This window comes from Anabrus simplex, chromosome 5, assembly GCF_040414725.1.
Source record: "Anabrus simplex isolate iqAnaSimp1 chromosome 5, ASM4041472v1, whole genome shotgun sequence".
NCBI lineage: Eukaryota > Metazoa > Arthropoda > Insecta > Orthoptera > Tettigoniidae > Anabrus > Anabrus simplex.
This window is the reverse complement of record NC_090269.1, coordinates 273,936,811-273,959,881: the sequence shown is the minus strand read 5'-3', so window position 1 is coordinate 273,959,881 and position 23,071 is coordinate 273,936,811. Positions and strand designations below refer to the sequence as shown.

The following is a 23,071-nucleotide window of genomic DNA, read 5'->3' as shown; positions in this document are numbered from 1 at the left end:
GGTTATTCCACTGAAGTTCAATTTGTAGGATTCCAGCAAGATATAGCAGATATCTTGGATTCAGGAGGTCAAATGCACTGTATCGCGATTGACCTGTCTAAGGCATTTGATAGGGTTGATCATGGGCGACTACTGGCAAAAATGAGTGCAATTGGACAAAATAAAAGAGTGATTGAATGGGTTGCTATATTTCTAGTAAATAGATCTCAGAGAATTAGAGTAGGTGAAGCTTTATCTGACCCTGTAATAATTAAGAGGGGAATTCCTCAAGGCAGTATTATTGGACTTACAGTAATACAGTAAATACAGTAACCAGAAACACATTACTCAAACACAATTAATTTAATTAAAAAACATTACATAAACGGAACATTATGCACACTGTGATATGACTTACTGTAAGAACATAAATGTTACATCTATTCCTAAACCTAGTTCATGTCTTCTTCTGGATAGTCTCTTTTGTTTGTATTACTTACATTTTCTAAATTTTTATAAAAGTCATGGCAAACTGAAGGGACATAGGGCATCATATTGCTGCTGGGAAGTAGACACAGACTTGTTTCAAATTTACTGTCAACCTTTTCGTTCTCACTATTAAAATATGTTTTTAAATACATAATTCCAATATTTTTCTGTTTCACTTGTAAATGTACACATTTTGATAGAAGACATTGCTGTTAGTCAATATCCTTCTTCCTATGAATAAGATAAGGGGAGGGTGTGCAGAGTAGTTTTGATATACGGAAAGGTGAAACTTTTAAAATCTTGAAGTTCCATATTATGAACAGTGTGTTTGCTGGAAGTTAGTCTTATCAGTTGTTGTTAGTCCCACGGTGTTAAAATCCTCATATTATTGCATTCACTTTCTTCTGTTTCCTTTCTGTCACAGCATGAACACTGTCAGCCTTCATACGTGTATGCCCTTTTAGTAAAATCTTCTGAATTATGGTCTTAATTTGTGGACACCTATGCAATAACGAGAAACATAAAAGTCCCCACCACATTATAAAATTCACATTTTAATTCTGTTTGTAACAACTGTCTGTCCAAAGTGATATTTCTTCCACGTCACTGTCAGGTTTGACACAATCTGCCCATTTCAAAATTGCTGATGCAATTTCAGTTCTGCTACGGCTCCCTTTCGACTCATCCCACATAATACAGTGAACTGAGGAATATGATGCATCATATTTAAGGCCCAAAGATTATTTTTGTGTGTGTGTGTAAAATCAAATACAATTTTATATGAGTGGGGTTGTCACACGTTTGTGAGTTGGTGTACCTCTTACCATATTAGTATCATTACTTTTGACATTATATCTTGTTTCTGATTCTGCTCAGTCACAACAGATTCTTTTTCTACCGAAGTCAGATTACCTTTCAGCCTTGGATAGAAAAAAATCACGTGTATCACAGATGTCTATTTCAGATGGTTTGAATGCTTATTAAAGGTCTAAGTAAAAGCGTGATTTGAAACAAAATGCAGTCGTCTATTTATAGAGTATATACATATATTTATTTTTATGTTCAATTCCAGTCCTAAATATTTCCCAGTTCTCTTTTGCCTACTGTAGTAATTTTCATATTGTGGGAAAGAAGACATATATCTTTTAATACTTTCAATGGTTTCAACAGGGGTTTTATGACTGGAATTTGCCTACCCCTTTGATCTTTCTTAACTATTCTTCCTGGCTCGATACTGTTCTAAATGTTAACTGTAAGAAGTGTTTAAAACATAACCTTGCACACCTTAACTTGTGCACTATTTGCAGTTAAAAAGTAGCATAGGGTATTTTCTTTAAACTTATTTGAGTTTAGTTCTCTTTTTTTTTTTTTTTTTTTTTTTTTTTGAAAGCACTGTACAATGGCTCTCAACACATGCAAAAATAAATGGCTTTTTTCATATACCTATCTGGACAAATTTTATCACACCAGTATGAATAAAAAATCTTCTTTCATTTTCAGGTAATTTTTCTGAGCATTTCATTCTATATACACAAGGAGGCTTCAGTATTTTAGCACGAACAACTTTACCTTTCTTACATATTCTTTCCCAGGAGCTACATTCCCAATCAACGGCATTTACTTCACGTTTTTTACCGTGCTGTGTAATAATTTACTTTCCTTTGGCCATGTTCACTCTCTTCTAAAACTGCACAACTTTCTATAGAACTTACACTATCACTGCTCAAGTATAAATTTTCCTCTAAGTAAATTTGTTTCCTCTTCATTGCCAATATCTTGATAATTAGTTTGACTGGCAATTGATTCTGAAACAGAACAATCCTAATTCCTTCTGTTTAAATACCATTGCCTAAAAATTTAGGTTATGTTTCCAACCATAGTAAATATTCATTAATATGAGGATGGTAGAAATCAATAGCTTACCTACTGAGGTAGTTTACTGCCTTGAAATAATTTCATAATTTTATACCCACGAGAGTTTGGATTCACTTTTCTCAACTCCTACCATATACTGTATACATTAAAGATAAAGACGTCAAATCACATGTAAAACTGCACTGCCATAATTATGTTCTTTGCTACCATTCAAATCATAACATTTTAACTTCTAACGGCTTGCTCCCTGAAGGTGCAACTTACCCTGCAAAGTTCAGGAATTCAAGGACTTTTCTCATTATTGCATAAGTTTCCCCGACCTGCCTCCTGTGGCAAGGGCTCTTACCTTTGTTGGAAATCATGTTCCATTCACAAGGAATGACAAAGAACATATTTAGGGTTAGGAAAATTGTGATTATATTAACTGGTAACAGAAAAAATTTGTGACGCGATAAGTGAGGTATTTTTATATAGATTTAATATGATAGGAATCGGTACTTCAAATTTATGTCGTCTTAAGTGAGAAAATGTCTTAATGAGGAGTTACTAATGAGGTTTCACTGTATAAGAAAACTTACATCACCACATGCCAATAAGAGAAAACTTACATTATCACATATGTGTCCTTGGTTTGTCAAGAGCTTTTCCAACTGCTCAAATTCATACAGGGCATTCTTATTTTCAAGTCTCTGTACTGCTTCCTTCACCCTCTGCACCTAGAGAAGAGAGATATTTATTGTGGCAGCAATCAACAACATAATGCATCATTCTGATCATTGCCTGGGCGAGTCATGGAAGAAAAACAAACATCTGAGAGAAAAGTTTGTTTTTGTTTAAAATGATATTTTGGAATCTTGGAAATGAACATTTTGGACAAGACTTTTTGCTAGTGGCTTTACATTGCACTGACATAGACCGGTGGCGATGATGGGATAGGAAAGGCCTAGGAGTTGGAAGGAAGCGGCTGTGGCCTCAATTAAGGTACAGCCCCAGTGTTTGCCTGGTGTGAAAATGGGAAACCACAGAAAACCATATTCAGGGCTGCCGACAGTGGGGTTCAAATCTACTATCTCCCGGATGCAAGCTCACAGCCGTACGCCCCTAACTGCACGGCCAGCTCGCCCGGTTTTGGATGAGGCATTAGAGCTTTTCTCAGGAGGATAAAATATGAAATTCTGGGGAAGAACAGTTGAAACAGAAAACCAATTACTGTTGAACTTCATTTATACATTATTCACTTTTAAATTTTTTGCAATTAATCGCTTAAATTTTTAGGCAGAGAACTTCGTCCATTAATCTTTAGCCCAATTATATGTTTTTCAGTTATGCATTTTCTCATTAATACGTCACAATTCTCTGGTCCCTATAAATGAAACATATTAATTTTCTATCTCATTTAAATGCTATACAGTACTGAGGATATGAGAGTCACAGAGAGAAAATTGACTACATCTAATTCCATCAAATTCAATAAATGGACTCTTTTGAGATAACCTTTCTGATACTACCTGTGGATAAAAGGGGTGCTGCCTTCAATGCATTATGCGAGGCGACAGTAGTTGCTGACACTACATGTATTTATGGAACACATTATCGCTGTGCATATGTCTATAACTGATTAGTGTATGATTGCGTGGAAAAACAAAGCAGCAAAGAAAACTTGATGAATCTTTTAAAACCAGTGTAAAGCACCAGTACTCTGCCTGTATGCAAGTACTGCAAGTACAGTACTGTACTCTAAATACTACTCTGTGTGTTTATTTCATTTATTGCTTTCTTTTACAGTGATAATATTATTAATAACATATGATAGTTTCAGTTCCATAAGAAAATTCACTCTTATGTTTTCTCATTTATACATTTTCCCTTTGAAAATGCATAACAGAGCTTCATCTATATTACAGATGTGAAATTACAGGAAACAATAATTAAAATGAATACAATGAATAAATTAAATGACTGGCAGACTAAATTTGAAACACTGCATGATTTACTGAGCAAGTTTGCCATGCAGTTAGGGTCGCATAGCTGTTAGTTTGGATTTGGGAGATGGTGGGCAACCCTGAAGATGATTTTCAGTGATTTCCCATTTTCACACCAGTCAAATGCTGGGACTGTACCATAATTAAGGCCACAGTTGTTACCTTCCTAATCCCAGCTCTTTCCCATCCTTGCACTGCCGAAAACCTTTGATGTGTTAGTGCGACATTAAACCACTAGAGAAAAAATAAATCACAAGATTCAGAAATGATTTCCATTTGCTTGGATTGTAGTAGTAATTGCATTAATTTACAAAACCAGAACATTTACAATCATTAATGGATGATTTTTAATGGGACCCTAATCAAAGTGATATTAGGTATTGTGGTAGAAAGAGTGACGAATGCTTAACCCATTGAGCCCTGCATATTTGTTGGATTGAAACTGCATTGGGGCTGGGATTATTTTGGAGGAAATATAGTGTCACATCATATCATGAGAAATTTTACTTACAAGAACATTAAGGATTTAAATATACATGAAAATAAATGGCTTTTATACCACAAACTGCAGAACAAGGAATACATTAAAAACATTTTATTTTAATAGCAACACGGGTCTGTACACAGTCCGCCTGCTGAGCTGTAACAGTCTTCTCCTTGCACTTCCTCTTTAATTTCCACATCTATTTGTTCTTCAGGAGCATTGCTCAAACTATTACTAATATTACTACTAATTTCACTGAAAAAATTATATTCCTAATCAACATTACTTTCTAAAAGGGGTTATATATCAGTAAATATTGCAGTTGTTTACTGGCAGCCATCTTGTTCACAAGTGAATCTCAATAGTATAGATATAGCCCACTTCAAACTAATATTACCAAGCAAGCACTCTATCGATATATACAGTATTAGCAAAGAGCATATAACATTGCAAAGAAAGAGTCCCTACATAAATCACAAATGCAACTCACTCTGACAAATGCAACTCACTCTGACATCTCTTGAGGAAAAGTTGAATTACGTAGTAAAGTGAGACAATGGAACAGTTCCATGGTCCGGCATTTGGTTCACAAAGACGAAGCACGGAACGGTTCCGTGGCTCAGGCCCAATGAGTTAAGAATATGAAAATGAAAATCCACAGCCTGTTCCCAATCATCTGACCGGGTCAGGAATGAAATTAATGAAGCCCCCATCCAGTGGCAAGCATAAGAAATGTGCCGGCTGCCGAAGCCTGTCGCACGTTTGACTTTAGTTGAACGGCGATTGCACTCTGCTCGCTGACGTATTTGACTATAGTCCATGGCTTCAGAATGTTATTACCATGTGATGCCACATTCAACTTGAGTTGAAAAGGAGGGAAGACAGCATTTGCACTGCTCTACGGCATATTGCTGCCTAGTGGTGGACCAAAGGAGGTCAGTTTTAAATAGCGTGAGTTACGCCGGGACACGTCATTCACCCCGCCTGCTAGTGTATTGTTGGTACGTCGTTTGAGTGTGGAAGCGAGTATATTTTAATATAAGGTTTAAAATTGTAATTTACACTGCACAAGGTGACTTCTGGACATAATGAGTGCGCAGCTGGAGAAAAGGAAACCCGAGGACAACATTATTTCACGGAGGAAGATGATGACGATTTTCCCTGTGATGTGAATAGTGGTTCAGAGTTGGAAATTGGTGATAGTGATGACAGCAGTAGTGAGACTAACAGTGAGTGTGGTGAGGCTATGGATAGTCCTAGGTTCGTTGTGTCTGGTGCATGGAAAGAAGTCTGAGATGTAATGAAAGAGTCAGATACTGCTTTAAATAATGTACCTAATTTTGTGGAGTGAAAACTATCGAAGGGTTTTCACCATCTGAGTGTTTTACCAAATTATTCCCTGAAGCAATTTATGAACATGCTGCTTGCGAGACCAATGATTATATCTTATTGAAAACGGACACAACTGTGAGATTTTCTCTGCACAGCCACTGCTGGAGATGGACTGATGTACGACCAGAGGATATTAAGGTGCTCATTGCTGTGGAAATTGGTACGGGAATGTGTCGCAAACTCTCCCTCGAATCCTATTTTAGAAACAGTTTTTGGCTGACCACTACTCCTGGATTTTTGAAATTTTCACATAAAATCAGTCATTTCTGCATTTCAACAATAATGCCAATCAGGTAACAAAAGGCCTTGATGGATATAATCTCCTTTTCAAGATCAGACCAATTATGGACTTTAGCAAGGACTGCTACAGTTATATTTTTGAGTGCGAGTGAGATCTCTCTGTCAATGAAAGCATGCTAAAATTCAAAGGTCGGCTAACGTTCAAGCAATATCTCTACCCAGTAAATCATTTTCTAAGCAGGGAGTGAAACTTTGGTCATTATGCAACTCACATACAGGTTATTTGTTGAAATACAACATATACACTCGCAAATGTGAGTCACAAGTAGCACCACGTGATGGGCTGTCTTTGTAAGTAGTAAAGGAATTTATGTCTGGTCTACAACAAAAGAGACATGGACAATTTTTATACAAGTGTATAGCTTTTACTGACTGCATTCAGGCACTGATGCTTGTAGCACTGTTAGGGTCAACAGGAAGGGCCTCCCAGAGTGTATGAAGGTGGTGAAAATGAAGCAGGAAGACTTGCCAAGAGTGTGGATAACTCAAGACAAAAAGACGCTGGCCTTCACATGGCAAGATACTGGGGGAGAATAAACATGTTATCTACACTTGGTAATGCTGGGGTACAACAGGTGGAGGTGAATTCGAAGAGGGGAAAAAAGTGTTAAAACCAAACATTCAGTTGATGTGTTGTGCCATTTCCCCATGGTGCAAATTAGAAATACCAACTGAAACAGCGAGAATGTAGACGCAAGGAACTGAGCGTGGCAAAGTCCCCTCAAACATGGTGCTTGGCTTCAAAAGGCGCCTTGTCTGGTACAGTTATATGTGACGGCACTAATATAAATACTACAGAACAGAAAGTTTAAACAGTGAGAATTGGACTCTAAAGCTATTAGAGTAGTTTAATCGTGTGTATAATAGTCATTTAGTATTAATTAGAATATTCAGTATGTTGTAATTAGCATATTACATCAGATGAAACCAATGAAAGTGATGGACATGAAAGAAGAAAATCTCCCAATGAAAGTGATGAAGGACATGAAGGAAGAAAATCTCTAAGCCGCAACAGTATGCTGGTGGCATCACATGTCGAAATTATTGAAACTATACACTCTGAAGATATTAGAGAAGGCGTATTCAGTACAGATTCTTTTATTCATTATTTTGCTGTGTTGAAAAAGTAGAGGAACAATCAGTTGTTGTTATTGTTAAAAGTTAAAGCTTTCGGTATTAAAACTGCAAGTTGGAACTGAATAGAATGATTAGTGATAGCTAGTAGCAGTAAATCATAATTATATGAAAGTGAAACCTACAAAAGAAAGTTTCAGGTTCATTCCGGACAAGATTGTACGCATTGGTTCATAACCAGGTCTAAATTGCAATGAAGATGTGCTGCTAAATGTGTTGGCGAACCCCAAGTGCCGTATATTCCATGACACTGAAGAGGAACCGTAAGCCATGTGCGACCTGGACCTTGGCAACCAAGTCAGTGACCTATTTTAAATCATAATGTGAAAAAACTTTCTTCTTGTCTTTTTTTCAGCTTTATTTGATATAAGATGTATAATATATAACACATGATGTTTGCCCTGAGATAACGGAAGTGATGAAGAGAGCAAATACATAATGTATTATTGCGAGTAAGAATTATTTCGGAGTGGATTTATCTGAGTTTGGCTTTCTAAACTTGCTATTTCGACTGGCATGCGTGTTTATGCTATAGTGGTATTTCGATCTTGGTGGTTTGAATAATAGATAATGTCATGAGTTATTGGTGAACTGTGGGGTGATTTTCGTGTACGGTGTGAATTACTTTACCTGTTATTTATGCAGGCCTAATTTGGGAGGAGCTGGTTGGTACATTTGATGGTACATGTTAGTCCAAGGCTTACAATAGCCAAATTAAGCAAAGATATTGATTTCCTGAAACTATGTATAACCTACGATTTGACACCTACATTTCTCAAAGTTAATTCTAAGAAACACAGATCCTCTTTTCAAACTATGAAAACTCAAACTATTGTATTGTATTGTATTTATTAGTGAACAAAACAGGCGTTCAGCCCCAAATACATGTTCACAATAATAATAATAAATAACAAATAAGATTAATAAGAATAGTCCAACCTGAGCCACCCCTCTCCACTATATACTAAATAACATAAAATGAAATAAACAATACCGTCCCGGTTTTATACCAGAACCAACTCCATCTACATCAATTCACAACAGCCTGGTCAATGTTTACATTCTACTGCTGGTGTTACAACTCCATGCTTGCTTATCACTCTCACGTACGCAACCTTCTTACTTCAGCATTTTCATCACCTCTATTGTTCCCTGACCTACTCCAGCATAAGCTGCAACAGCAGCATTACCAGGTTGCATTCCAAGCCAGCCATTACATGATTGCATACCAAACCGGCCATCTTATTCCGTCATTACGTTCCAATCAACCATACCGCAACTTTTACCAATCTGCGTTAACATTGCTTCATTTCATTTCATTCCGTCATAACACTCCATAATAAAATTACCTCTCATCTCCAGAAATTTCGGCAATGAATAACAAATACCAATCACGCCTCCAAAAATTTTGGCCAGCAATACTCCAACACCACATTTCAACAATACCACACCAACCCTACCTCATATACCACCACTACTTCTTCTACAAATACACTCACCTTCTGCCATCCACCATCTTATACCACCACTTCTCCAACACCACATTTCAACCCTATAACATATCATAATTTAATACTTCCAACACCACACTTCAGCATACCAGCTCTACTCCTTCCACAAATACACTCCCCTTCTGCCATCCACCATCTTATACCACCACTTCTCCCACACCACATTTCCACCCTATAACATATCATAACTTGCATTTACCATACACTCATACTCATCCTACCCGTCATAATTACCTACTGAAGACTCCATCTTCTACCAAACCAAAATTTACCAATAGCCGAGTTACATTACTACATCTCCATACCTTTCCAACACCACATTTCAACATATACCACCTCTACTTCCAACACCACATTTCAGCCCTAACACGCATTCGTCTGCCATCACTCAGCATTTATACCAGTCACCAATACAATACAAAATGATAATAAACTCACCTGTTTCCAGCTCCAAAAATTACATAGCCATCGACACCACATTTCAACCCTATAACATATCATAACTTGAATACTAAGCCTTCAATACTTCCAACCCCACACTTCAGCATACCAGCTCTACTCCTTCCACAAATACACTTACCTTCTGCCATCCACCATCTTATACCACCACTTCTCCAACACCACATTTCAACCCTATAACATATCATAACTACATCTCCATACCTTTCCAACACCACATTTCAACATATACCACCTCTACTTCCAACACCACAATTCAGCCCTAACCCACACTCATCTGCCATCCCTCAGCATTTATACCAGACACCAATACAATCTCAGTACCACCACCTCTACTTCTTCTACAAATACACTCACCTTCTGCCATCCACCATCTTATACCACCACTTCTCCAACACCACATTTCAACCCTATAACATATCATAATTTGCTCAATTTGCCATACACTCATACTCATCCTAATACCCATCATAATTACCTACCGAAAACTCCAACTTCCCCCAAACCAAAATTTACAAATAGCCAAATTACAACACTTATCCAACACCACATTTACCATCACTCCTCCAGCTCCAAATATCAACAAACTGCCATCCACCATCTTATACCACCACTTCTCCAACACCACATTTCAACCCTATAACATATCATAACTTATGTACCACTTCTCCTTCACAACATTTCAGCCTCCACGCCCTTAATTACTTACTTACTCGCTATATTATTGTTTTTTACTTCTTGTAACAAAACCCTCTCATCATGTCCGTATATCTTCTATCTCTCCCTGCGCTCAAACTCATATTCTGTGCGAGGTACTCACGGGTTAACATTGGCCTTACTTTTATACCCTGATCTTGTCTAACTACACCACTACACTCAGCTCTCTCAGCTTCTTGTTGCTCACTCTCCTTTCCCCCATCACCCCTTTGATCTTCCGCCTCTCTCCTGCATTGCCCGTCCACTGCTCTTTCCTTACCGTTGTTCATACTTCCACTTAGCACCTCTCTCTGACTCTCTTGACGCTTTTCAGTACTACTTCCTATAATTACACTTCTACCCTCGTTATCTTTCACTTGCCTATTATCTTCCACTCGTTTGTCATCCCCGTTATTCACTACACTTCTCTTAGCCTCCTCATCTTGTTTCATCCTCCGTTCTAGGTCCATCAGTCTATTCACCGACCATACTCTCCTCCATCTGTTGCCTGTCACCACTAATTCCTGTCCTCTGATGACTGCATTCAACCCTTGCTGCCTAGCTCGTATCATGTGTTTTTTAAGAGTTTTTTCATTCCTCCACTCTTCAGCTCCTATGTCCCTCCTTATCCATATTTTTTCTCCTTGCACGTTACCTGCATTACGCACCACTATATCAGCCATCAGTGTAGAAAATAATTGCACTTTGATAGGCCTATTACCTCTAAATCTTCCCACTCTTGTCACATCATCAATGTCCACTTCACTGAAATTTATTTTCATTTTACCCTGAATTATGTCCACTACTTTATAAACTATACTCGTCTTATCTTCCTTCTTACCCTCTTGCACCCCATATATAAATAAGCATTTATTTCTGCGACTTCGGGTGTTAACAACTACGTCGGCTTTCAGTTTCGATATCTCCTCTTCCAATCTCCCTATCTCCTCTCTTAATGCTGAAACTTCTTCACCATTTCTTCTCACCTGTGAAGCTGTGTCTTCTATCTTTTCCTGAAACCACCCCTTCATTTTTTCAAACTCCCTCGTTTGTTCCTTGATCATGTTCTTGATTTGTTCGAAGGGACATGTCTTTGCTACCACCTCTTTTACGATTCTTCTGATTGTTTCCATGTCCTCCCAGCTCATATTTCCTCTGGAAGTCGGACCTGGGTTCAGTTCTACTCCCCCAATCCAAAGCAATATCAAAATCACCGCTGCAGAAAGTATAAAGTATCCTATTTTATCCAGTTCTATTCTGCATCTTCTTGTCTTCACTTCTTCTTTCTTCTTCCTTCCCTCCCAACCACCTATGCTCGCCCTGTACTGCTCTGTACCAATCATTGCCTGTAAGCACCTCGCTGACTTCCAACACTCCGCACTTACACTACCTTCTCCCACTCCAGGGACCCTCCACTCCGTACGTCTGCACTCGCCGGTGGCTCTAGGTGAACTGGAAAACTCAAACTAGAACTAATAAAATCTGGTTACAAGATGAAATTAGATTCTTATATAAGAAGAAATATTTTCTTAATAACAGATTATATGAGACTCATCTCGAGGTAACTAACCTTCTTTCTTACGCTCACTGGAATATTTTTCAATCTTATGTCGATTATAGACTACAATCCACATTATCACAAAAACATCAGATTCTAGGGAATAAGTTAAAATTCTTAAAAGATTCTAAATTCACTGCCATTCCAGCCAAAAGAACACACACTCCCTCTGACAGACTTGCTCAGTTTCACTCCCCTGTTATTAATCTCTCTAAAGTGACATTAAATGATATTGAGACATCCATATTGAGCAAGGGTCCGAAACACAACTGGCCCTCCTCCAACCTTCTCAATGACGTCATCACCACTACAGTGGAAGCAGAGTTAGCCATTAGTAAAATGCCAGTAGATAAACAAGAAGAAATTAGATCTGAAGCTAAAAAGAAACTGAGTAACATCTTCAACTTTATATCCAACTGAAACCCTTCCATCCCAATAATTAATATCATCATCATAATCATTTCCCTTTATCCAGCTGTAGCCGGGTAGGGGCAAATATGGTTCCTCTCCATTTTCTTCGGTCTTTCCACCACTCCTCCTCCAACACTGTGTCCCAGTCCAGGTTTCTTCCTATAATACTGCGTTGGATTGTGTCCGTCCATCTCAATCGTGGTCAACCATGGCCTCTCCTTCCTTGCATTTGCACTTCCATCACCTTTTTTGGCATTCTTTCATCACTCATTCGCTTTACGTGCCCAAACCATCTTAGTCAGCTCTTCTCAATTCTGTCATTCATTTTTTCCACTCCAATTTCTTCCCGGATTTTCTCATTCCTTATTTTGTCTCTTCTACTCTTCTGTAACATATTCCTCAAGAACTTCATTTCGGCTGCCTGTATTCGACTCTCATCCTTCTTTGTCATTGTCCAAGTTTCTGCCCCATAAGTAGTTATGGGTACGTAATACATCTTGTACATAGTTTCCTTTGCTTCCATTGGCACATCTTTGTCCCATAACATCTTTCTTACACTATGATAGAAACAGCTTCCAGCTTGAATCCTCTTACTAATTTCAGCATCCAGTTGGGCATTCTCCATTATTTCACTCCCCAGGTATTTAAATGTTTCCACTACTTCCAGGGGTTTGTCTGCAAGTCTAATTTGACCTTTCTCTTCTTTCTCCCCTCTAGTCATAACAAGGGTTTTACTCTTCTCTACACTTATTTTCAACCCACATTCTTCTATTTTCCCATTCACCACATCCAACTGTTCTTGAACCTTCCTGTCGTCTTCTTCCCAAATCAAAATCATCATCATCATCATCATCATCTTCCTTCCAAGTATTGGGCCATGTGACCCGTTACGGTCTTGCATTTTACTTTTTGCAAGACTTGAAACCAATCAAATGTCCTTCCGATGGGTTGCTAGCATGTTCATTTCTCTTCCTCCATATTCTGCTTTTGCTGTTCTCATGATGTCAACCATTACTATGGTAAACAGGATTGGTAATAGAACACTTCCCTGCCTCAGCCCACTAGTTATTTTGAAACAACTTGTGTTTGCACGCAACTACAACATTCCTTGTACATTGCCATGATCATACCAATAGTAATAATATATGCTGAACTAAACTCGCAACACAAAAACAAATATTAGATTGTAAGAAGAAAATCACTGAAAATGATCTTATCATAACAAAAGCCAATAAAGGGAACTCTACTGTTATGAACAAGTCAGATTACATAGAAAAACTAAACGATTCTTCACAGACAGCTCATTTTCTATAATCAAAAGAGATCCTACACTAAAAAATGCATAATGTATATTAACAGACAAAGAAAGGAATAAATTAAAACCAGAGTACCCAGAGAAAAACCTGTCTCACCTCCGCACTGTCCAGCACAAATCTCACATCAAGTGACCGGGATTTGAACCATGGAACCCAGCAGAGAGAGGCCGGCGTGCTGCCGCTTGAGCAACGGAGGCTGCTTAAGAGTATAATTGATGAAAATTAAATGTTGTTTCCAAACTCAAAGAGACTGTTAGAACCAGTCTTTCAGTATGAAAAAAGTAATGGAAAAACAAAATGTCATGCAAAGAAACGAAGGAATGACGTACTGTACTTCAAATTATCAACATACATCACTACAGTATTTCTTTAAAGCTAACAAAGAAAACAATGAAAAGGAACACAAGAAACTCTCCAAGGATAGTTAACTTTAATGCGTTTAAAGATGATACTAACAAACCAAGCCCTGCTGCTTGATTTATAAAAGTAACTATGGCAATTTTGTGACTTCAGATTTGTCATACAACCCACAGGTGTTTGGTTGGCCATTTTTGTTCTGTACTTAACATCTCTTCCACACGTACTAAATGTGCGTAACACGACCTAATAGGTTGAAAGTTGGTTTTGATTACAATGCGGTCGTGAAAATTATGTGCTTTATGCATTCGGAGATTACCATAAGACAAAGACTACTGAGCACTATAATTTCATCATAAAAAATGGAGGAGGTTTTAAGGCTTCTTTCCTAGATGTAATGTCTACTCTAGTTCCTTCAGTATACTCTAAACTTACAAGAAGCAACCTCCAATTTGCACTTGTTATTCCTACTGCATAAAGAAAAAGAGATCAATCTGCTAGCTAGCAGATAAGATAAATTCATTTTTACACTGGAAGTACTAGTTTCATCCTTAGAACTGGATATCAATGGCACAAGGGTAGCTTCTCCTAGTGCCAGGCAGGGTGACTCAAGGATAGTGTGCTGAATTTCTGAGCCCACGTTGGCAAGTTTGATCCCAGCTCAGTCTGGTGGTATTTACAGGAGCTCAAATACACCAGTCTCATGTGGTGGATTTACTGGCAAGTAAAGAACTTCTTTGGAACAAAATTTTGGCACATTGGCACCTCCAAAAAATGTAAAAGTAGTTAGTAAAACAATGAAATAAAAAAACATTATTTTCTTCTGGTCTTTCCGTCCCATTCCTAATTATTTGATACTAGTTCAAATTAAAATATACAAGCTAAAATTTCCTTTTTTGTTCTATCCATTGATAAGGTGAATACATCAAAACGGTGAATACATCAAAACTTACAACTTCTCTTGCAATAGTTTGTTTCTGTTCAGCTGGATTATCTACTTGTAACACAGTACGTAAGATTGGAAAGCTATCTTCAGGTCTTCCAATATCAGCTAATGCTGCAGCCTGAAAGAAAGGCCATAGTAATAGTTAATTTTAGCATGAAGATATGAAGCCCAAATCTGTAAGACTAAAAACAAAACAAAACGATAAATAAAAAAAATTACCTTGATATTCCGAACAGTGAAGTAACTTTGCTGTTTAATCCCCGAGATGATTTCTAGAGTAATATGAGGAGAATTGTGGTTGAGAGCCAATGCAGCTGCAAAAGTGGCAGCTCTTCTCATGGGAACGTGGCCTACAGCCTGAAGCTCCTTCCAAAGATCAAGTGCAAACTTCAAACTTTCAGGTGTATTCTGAAATCATAACAGTCAATACTAATTAAGGATAACAAACAAGCACATTAACAACAGTACAGGGTGTTGAAATGTAAAAACGATTATCTGCATGTGCAATGAGTAGGCCTATACAGTACACAATAATGTGTAAGGTAATCAAATTTCAATCAATCAATCCAATCAATCAATCAATCAATCATCAATCAATCAACACTAATCTGCAGTTAGGGCTGTCGCTCAGGTGCAGGTTCCCTATCAATTATTGTTTACATATTTTCTTAAATGATTTCAAAGAATTTGGAAATTTATTGAACATGTCACTTGGTAAAGTATATCAATCCCTAATTCCTCTTGCTATATATGAATACAGATGAATGTGGAGTGAATTCCGATGTTAATTTCATATATAATATTTTCTACCTTTAAAAGTTCCACTCAACCTTATCTGTCTAATGTCCTTCCAAGCAATATCTCCACCGACAGCTAGGAACATACTGCTTAGTCAAGCAGCTCTTTCCCATACTACCAAGTCTTTCCAGCCCAGAGTTTGCAACATTTTTGTGACACTACTCTTTTGCCAGTAATCATCCAGAACAAATTGAGCTGCTTTCCTTAGGACCTTTTCCAGTTCATAGTTACTGTAGAGTGGTGGTGTTGCTGTATATTGATGACAAGTCTTTTGTTTGTAAGAAGGCAACAAACATAAAACAGACTAGTATAGAAATGGAAAAAGAATTTATTGCTGTAAATGTACAAATTGGAACTGAAAAATTCACCATAATTGGTAAGTACCTTACAGGTGCCCAGGAGGTAATGTAAACAATTTTCTTGAAAATTTGGATGAGTTAATAGGGGATGTAGTTGCACTGATAGGAAATCTAAATATAGACTGTTTAATTAAAACTCTCTTATAAAAAACTGTGCGATGTACTGCCAATACCCCAGTGTAGAAAGCCAAGAATAATGGCTGAGAGGATTCATCGTGCCGACCATACAATACCTCATAATCTGCAGGCCGTCAAGCTGAGCAGTGGTTGCTTGGTAGGCCAAGGTCGTTTGGGGCTGTTGCACCATGGGGTCTGGTTTTTGGTACTCCAAATATATAACACTAGAGATATTTTGCAGCGTTTAAAAAGAATTACACCAACCTCAAAAAGAGGAATTTATCACAAATATAGATTCAAATTCTTACCAGGCCTGTTGTAGTGGTCAGACAATAGATGTATCATATAAAATTTCAGTCCAGCATAAGAATAGAAATAAACCCACACATCAGTATAAAAGGGTCCTCAGCATTAATTACATAAAAGAGGGCCTTCAAACAAAAAAATGGAATCCAACAATTTTCATAGTCAAAAACGTTAACAGTATGTGGGATGTATTTTATGAGATTTTCAGAATCCACAACAAGACCTATAATGTGAAAACAAAAGTTGAGAATAAAAGAACACAGGCAGATAGATTAGTATCATCAGAACTGAACTACATTCTAGAGAAGATGAAAGCAGTATGTGAGATTTTCAAGTCATCCAATTCAGAATACCATCACAATGAGTACAAATTCCTCAGAGCTCTCTTACTAAATTAAAGGCTGAGAATGTTAGTAGAAATCTAACAAAATACAATAATGTGATTAAATCGACACGTAAAATTGTAAATGAGATAAGAAAGGGAGATACTTTTTTTTTTTTTTGCTAGTTGTTTTACGTCGCACCGACACAGATAGGTCTTACGGCGACGATGGGACAGGAAAGGGCTAGGAGTGGGAAGGAAGCGGCCGTGGCCTTAATTAAGGTACAGCCCCAGCATTTGCCTGGTGTGAAAATGGGAAACCACGGAAAACCATTTTCAGGGCTGCCGACAGTGGGGTTCGAACCTACTATCTCCCGAATACTGGATACTGGCCGCACTTAAGCGACTGCAGCTATCGAGCTCGGTGGGAGATATGTTGTGAAGTTCATCTTCCCACAAATATATCTTTAAAAATGAATGATTCTATTAGCCACTCACAAGAAGTATGCATTATTTTCAATAAATTCTTTGGCAATGACACTGTGAGTCGTATGGCTTTTAGTGCCGGGATATCCCAGGAAGGGTTCGGCTCGCCAGGTGCAGGTCTTTCTATTTGACTCCCGTAGGCGACCTGTGCGTCGTGATGTGGATGAAATGATGATGAAGACAACTCATACACCCAGCCCCCGTGCCATTGGAATTAACCAATTAAGGTTAAAATCCCCGACTCGGCCGGGAATCGAACCCGGGACCCTCTGAACCGAAGGCCAGTACGCTGACCGTTCAGCCAACGAGTCGGACGGCAATGACACTAATGAAATAATATAGGAAACTGTCCTCATGAGATTAACAAACTACGTAGGTTAGGTGAATCAGTTCATTTCCCTGTAACTACCCAAGAATTAGAATCAACCATTGGAAGCCTAGGAAATTCTCCTTCAAATGGGTGGGATGGAATCTCTTCAAAATGACTGAACTGTTACTGCTCTAGCAGCTTTTACTCATAAAGTTGTAAATAATCTTGATCATAATAATTTTGTTACTTCAGTGTTTTTAGACTTATCTAAAGTCTTTGACAGTGCATTCATGACCTATTGCTATAGAAACTAGAACACTTTGGCGTCTGTGGTGTCGCTTTACATCTGTTAACTTCTTACTTACAACAGCGTAAGCAGTGCACTGAAGTACATTATGAAATAGATTGAGGTAAAGAAAGATTTTCTTTTGAAATCACAAACAGTGGTATTCCACTAGGTATTACTTTGGGATGTTTTCTCAATCTCCTATATGTTAATGAAATGCCAGAACTTGTAAACTCCACCATTGTATTCTATGCGGACAACATCTGTTATTAGCGTATTTACTCGCCTATAACACACCATTTAAATTTCATCTATTATTGGGGAAAAAATAATAGAAAAAGAGGAATTTAGACAAATTAATTGCAAAATATCTTTCAACTGACAAGGCAGCAAGTGCAGCATTTCATTTAATGGTAAAAAAAACCTATGCTTCTGCAATACCTGTGTACTAGCCTTGGCAGTGTGAATCTAATTAGGAAGCGTCTAGTATAAAAGTATAAGTGAAAATGAGCAAGAGAAAAATTTTATGGCATCCTTCAAAAGACGAATGTGGAGTGAGAGCGGCGAGTTGCAAATACGAAGTTTAGCGGCTGTGATTGATTACTGACGTAACTGGAGAGAAAAATTACTGGAAGGAGCAAAACCTATCTAATTCTCTCCATGGTGTGAACAAAGGAAAATACAAAACTGTGGACATAAAAGTTCTGGAGTGGACTAGAGAAGCAAGAGACAGTGGCAATGCTGTAAATCATGAAATGATGCACTTTGAAGTGTGTGAAATTGCATAAAATCCTGGGATTGCAGGGAAGGATTTTAAAGCAAGAAGAGGTTGATCAGAATGTTTCAAGCACTGAAATGGACCAAGTGCGCAGAAAAAGACATCACTTTACCAGAGGCTTCCAGTGATTATACTGACAAAGTGATCAAATTTCACTGTTTTGTTACAAGACTTGAACTCTACACGGCACTGTGCATCTATGATGTTCCTTTTTCTGCTTTTAAACCATGCCAACCTAACCTATACAATGTGAAATTTTAACCTATGACCATAGCCCACCCCTATTTTTGAAGTCGAAACATTAGGGAAAAAGGGGGGTGGGATGTTATAGATGAGAAAATACAGTACTCGAGGAAAATATAGGGAATTTACAATGGTATACCTTCACACATCCTTAAAACATATCAACAATTTTTAATTTTCACTTGCAATGACGTACAGTGGCTCAAAAAAGTATTGGTCTGTCGAGACAGGCTACATGTGAGGACGAGGAATCGAAGGGAATGATGATAAAAATTGGCATATATTAGAATCCTTGATCTTGTGTAATATGTACATTTTAAGAAAAACATTTCTTCTATGTCCATATTAACATGATGCAGTTTCTTGATCCTTCGTGAACTTTTCACTACTTGGTAGGTCCTCCTTTCCTCTTTATCTCAGCTAACCTATTTGGAATCGATTGTACCAAGGTTTCTGTGGTTTCCTTTGGTATGTTATCCATTTGGTGGTTAAGGCTTCTTTCAGGTCAGCTTTGTTTGATATTGAGAGATTGTGGTGGAGTTTCCATCCAATGCTGGGTATTATACTGTATAACAGCCATAACTTCGTGTTCAGGGCTGTGTGTTTGGGGTTGTTATTTTGCGTAAACATGTACTTTGCTGAGAGTCCCATTTTTTGTATACTTGATGGAAGATGTGTCTTGAGGATGTTAATGTATGCTTTGTGATCCATAGTCCCTTCAATAAAGGCTAATTCATCTACACCCTTTGCACTCATGCAACCCCATACCATCAGGAAACCACCTCCATGTTTCACAGTAGCTGTCAGGAAATATAGTTCTTTAAATTGGGATGCACACCATATTTAAGCCTATCGTATCGTGGTCTCATAATACATTGTTCCGAAGACACACCAATGCGGCAACAGCGGTTTCATGTCATGTAACAATCACAGTGTGGCGATTGATTAATAATTTATGTTCTGAGTGAAGAAGCATCAGTTGTAACAAGTGATGAATTTAAAAAAAATGTTTACAATCTTTTTCTGTGAGTGAGAAAGTTGTAACAGAAACTGAAACTATTGTAAAAAAATCGTGCCGCTGGCAGAAAATATTTTATTGAATCATGTATTTGCATTTGGAGGAAGAAGGAAATATTATTAAAAAGCAACAGTGGTCGTAGAGCTTTCCGAAAGCAGAGTGCACAGTTTCCTGAAATTGAAGAACGGCTTTATAAATACGTGACTGAAAGAAGTAAACTAGGTTATGGTGTATTGACTGAAATGTATCAATTAAAATCATCAGAGATCGCAAAGGAACTTGAAAAGGAGGGTTTTACTGCAAGCTGCAGGTGGATAAGGAACTTTTATGAAAGAAACGGATTGTGTATGTGAAGACGTACATCTCCCTGTTGCCTACGAAGAATAGTTCACAGTCTTTCATCACCGTGTTATTCGTTTCCAGAAGCAAAATTCCTAATTGCTTTCTCAAACTGGGAATGCTGATCAGATGCCCGTTTATTTCGAAACACCACTAGGTAATACGGTTCGCACTGAGGGCTTTAAAAGCGTTACCATCAGGACAGGTGGTATCGAAAAGCAACTCTGCATGGTAATATGGTGCATGTTAGCTGACGGAACCAAACCTCCTCTGAATGTGGTTCTGAAAAGAAAAGCACTTTCGAAAGGAAATTTGTCATCTGTTAATTTTGTTCAAACCCAGGAATTCGGCTAGATGGACAGTGAACTAATTGAGGACTGGGTGAACTATGTTTGGCAACGTCGCCCAGGAGCCTTATTGCAGAAGAAGAGCTTGCTTGTGCTCGGCAATTACTGTAGGCATATTACAGACGCCATAAAGGAATTGATCCGTAAAGGAAAAACTGATCTGGCAATTATTACAGGAGGGCTGACTTCTATGCTACAGCCATTGGATGTTTGTGTGAACTGGCCTTTCAAAGCTGCACTGAAACAGCTCTACACCGAGTAGATGGCGCTTGCCAACGATCACGCATTGACACCAACTGGACGAGTGAAACAATCCGAAGTGGAACTCTTATGCAAATGGATAAAGACTTCATGGGATTGCATCTCCAAAGACTTAGTGAGGAAAAGTTTCAAGATATGTGGAATTTCAAATTCTATAAATGGTAGTGAGGATGACTACGTATGGAAAGGTGACGGTGATCAAAGTTCCGATGGTGGTAGTTCTGACGACGTTGAATTGAGACCAATTTGTTCAATGAACTAGTTTTATTTCTCATTATGATGTTTTTAGTGTTTTTATTACTTGCAAAATATTTTAAATTAGCAACTTTATGACATTTTTTCCTAAATTAAAAAAGTTGGTAAGTAAACATATGATTTATTTTTTTCTGAATATAGGTACTGTCATTAGAAATTCAGGTGTGCGGGTCTTATTTGGTAGTAGGTGCTATTTGGGATTATACGGTACATACCTATAATGGCATATACAGCAGAAATCTGGACAATGACTAAGAAAAAAGAGAGCTGAGTACAGGCAGCTGAAATGAAATTCCTGAGGAGTAGGAAGGAGACAAGGAAGGGATACAATGAGAAATAAAGACACACAAAAAGAGATAAATGTGCAAAAACTAAATGAAAAACTGGAACAGAACAGATAATGTTATTGTTTCTACATCCCACTAACTACTTTTTGACGGTTTTCAGAGATGCTGAGGTGCCAGAACTATGTCCTGCAGGAGTTCTTTTATGTGCCCTAAATCTACCGACACAAGGCTAACGAATTTGAGCACTTCAAATTCCACTGGACTGAGCCAGGATCGAACCTGACAAGTAGGGTTCAGAAGGCCAGCACCTCAACCGTCTGAGCCACTCTGCCCAGCAGAACAGACTGAGGTGGTTTGCACATGTCAAGCAGATGAAAGAAAACCAAGATTACGATGGATGGACTCTGTGAGGAACAGCATAGGACAACAGAACCTGGTCTGGAACACAGCGTTGGATGAGGAATGGTGGAGAGACAGGACGAAGTGGAGAGGAACCATATTTGCCCTCACCTGGTGTCAGATGGGAAAGAGGAAATGATGATGATGATGATGATGATGATGATGATGATGATGATGATGATGATGATGTATCCTGACAAGGATATAGTCGATTTCTGTTGACTTTGTGCTGCTGAAGTGGACCATACTTTTTGAACCAGATGTTGATGAACTGGTTGTGGGTTTTTATGTAGTTGAGGATTTGCTGACTGTTGTTGTTTTTCTCTTCATATCTTACGTTAATGACTTTCCTTCCTCCATCTGATGAATCCATTGAAATGTCTGACGATGATGAGAGAGTGTTTTAGAGGAACTTCGGCAGGTTTCTTGTTGAGCACTGCTCAGGGGGCATCCTTGATCATATTTCAGGGGAATGTCATATCATTGGACTCAAAAATAATTGCACTGAATTTTCCTAATCCTGTATAACAACAATGCCAGTGCAGTTTGTTGTTCTGTGAGTACCCTTGTATAATGATTTTTTACTCATATCTGATGTCATATGATTTCTCTCTGCTTTTGTTAGGCTATGAGCCAACACCAGGTTTCACCTTCTTCCTATACAATAATCATCATTATTCTACACCCAGATACTCATTGCAAGTAGGAATTTTGACTGCTCCTCTTGCCTCTTTTGCTTCGCTTGCTGTATCAAAGTCCTTCTCCACAGAGTTAAACCATTGAAGCCTGAGTTGGAGCCCTCGATATTTATGAGCTCTGGAGAGAAGCAACACCAAGAGTTGAGCCACTTGCAGGTACACAGGTTGTATTGGAGGGTATTTGAAACCGTCCCATTGAACAGCGAGACCTACTATCCTCCAATTAAGGATACATGGCTCAAGGGTGACCATGATTCTCACTCATACCTTACTGGTATAAAGAATAACACAATATACCTGACACCCCTACCTCCTATCACATTAATATTTAAATAAACAATGTATCTAACAAAGTGATTATTTAGCAGCCCAAAAGTTCACTAATATTTTTTACATAAAATCCAGTGAAGTACCTAATAAAATTAATCTTTGTAATGATAAAAAATTAAAACTTTCTGTACAGTTCACTGGTCATTGATTTACAAGGTCATTTTTCTTTTAGCAGATAACTGTCTGTGGATAGAAAAACCTAGGTACAAAGGAAAAGAAGAGGTCATCATATCTCAAAACAAC

General features: G+C 38.0%; 1 protein-coding gene across 1 annotated transcript in view; it reads right to left on the bottom strand.

The window, feature by feature from the left end:
• The window catches only part of LOC136874829 (pentatricopeptide repeat-containing protein 2, mitochondrial), a 73,025-nt gene that overhangs the window by 6,290 nt on the left and 43,664 nt on the right, over nt 1-23,071 (bottom strand). Inside the window, exons 5-7 of the mRNA XM_067148506.2 lie at nt 15,109-15,297; nt 14,897-15,007; nt 2,952-3,059 (exon numbers count right to left, since the gene is read on the bottom strand). Of these exons, the coding sequence (XP_067004607.1) occupies nt 2,952-3,059; nt 14,897-15,007; nt 15,109-15,297 (408 nt within the window). The remainder of the gene's footprint in view (nt 1-2,951; nt 3,060-14,896; nt 15,008-15,108; nt 15,298-23,071) is intronic.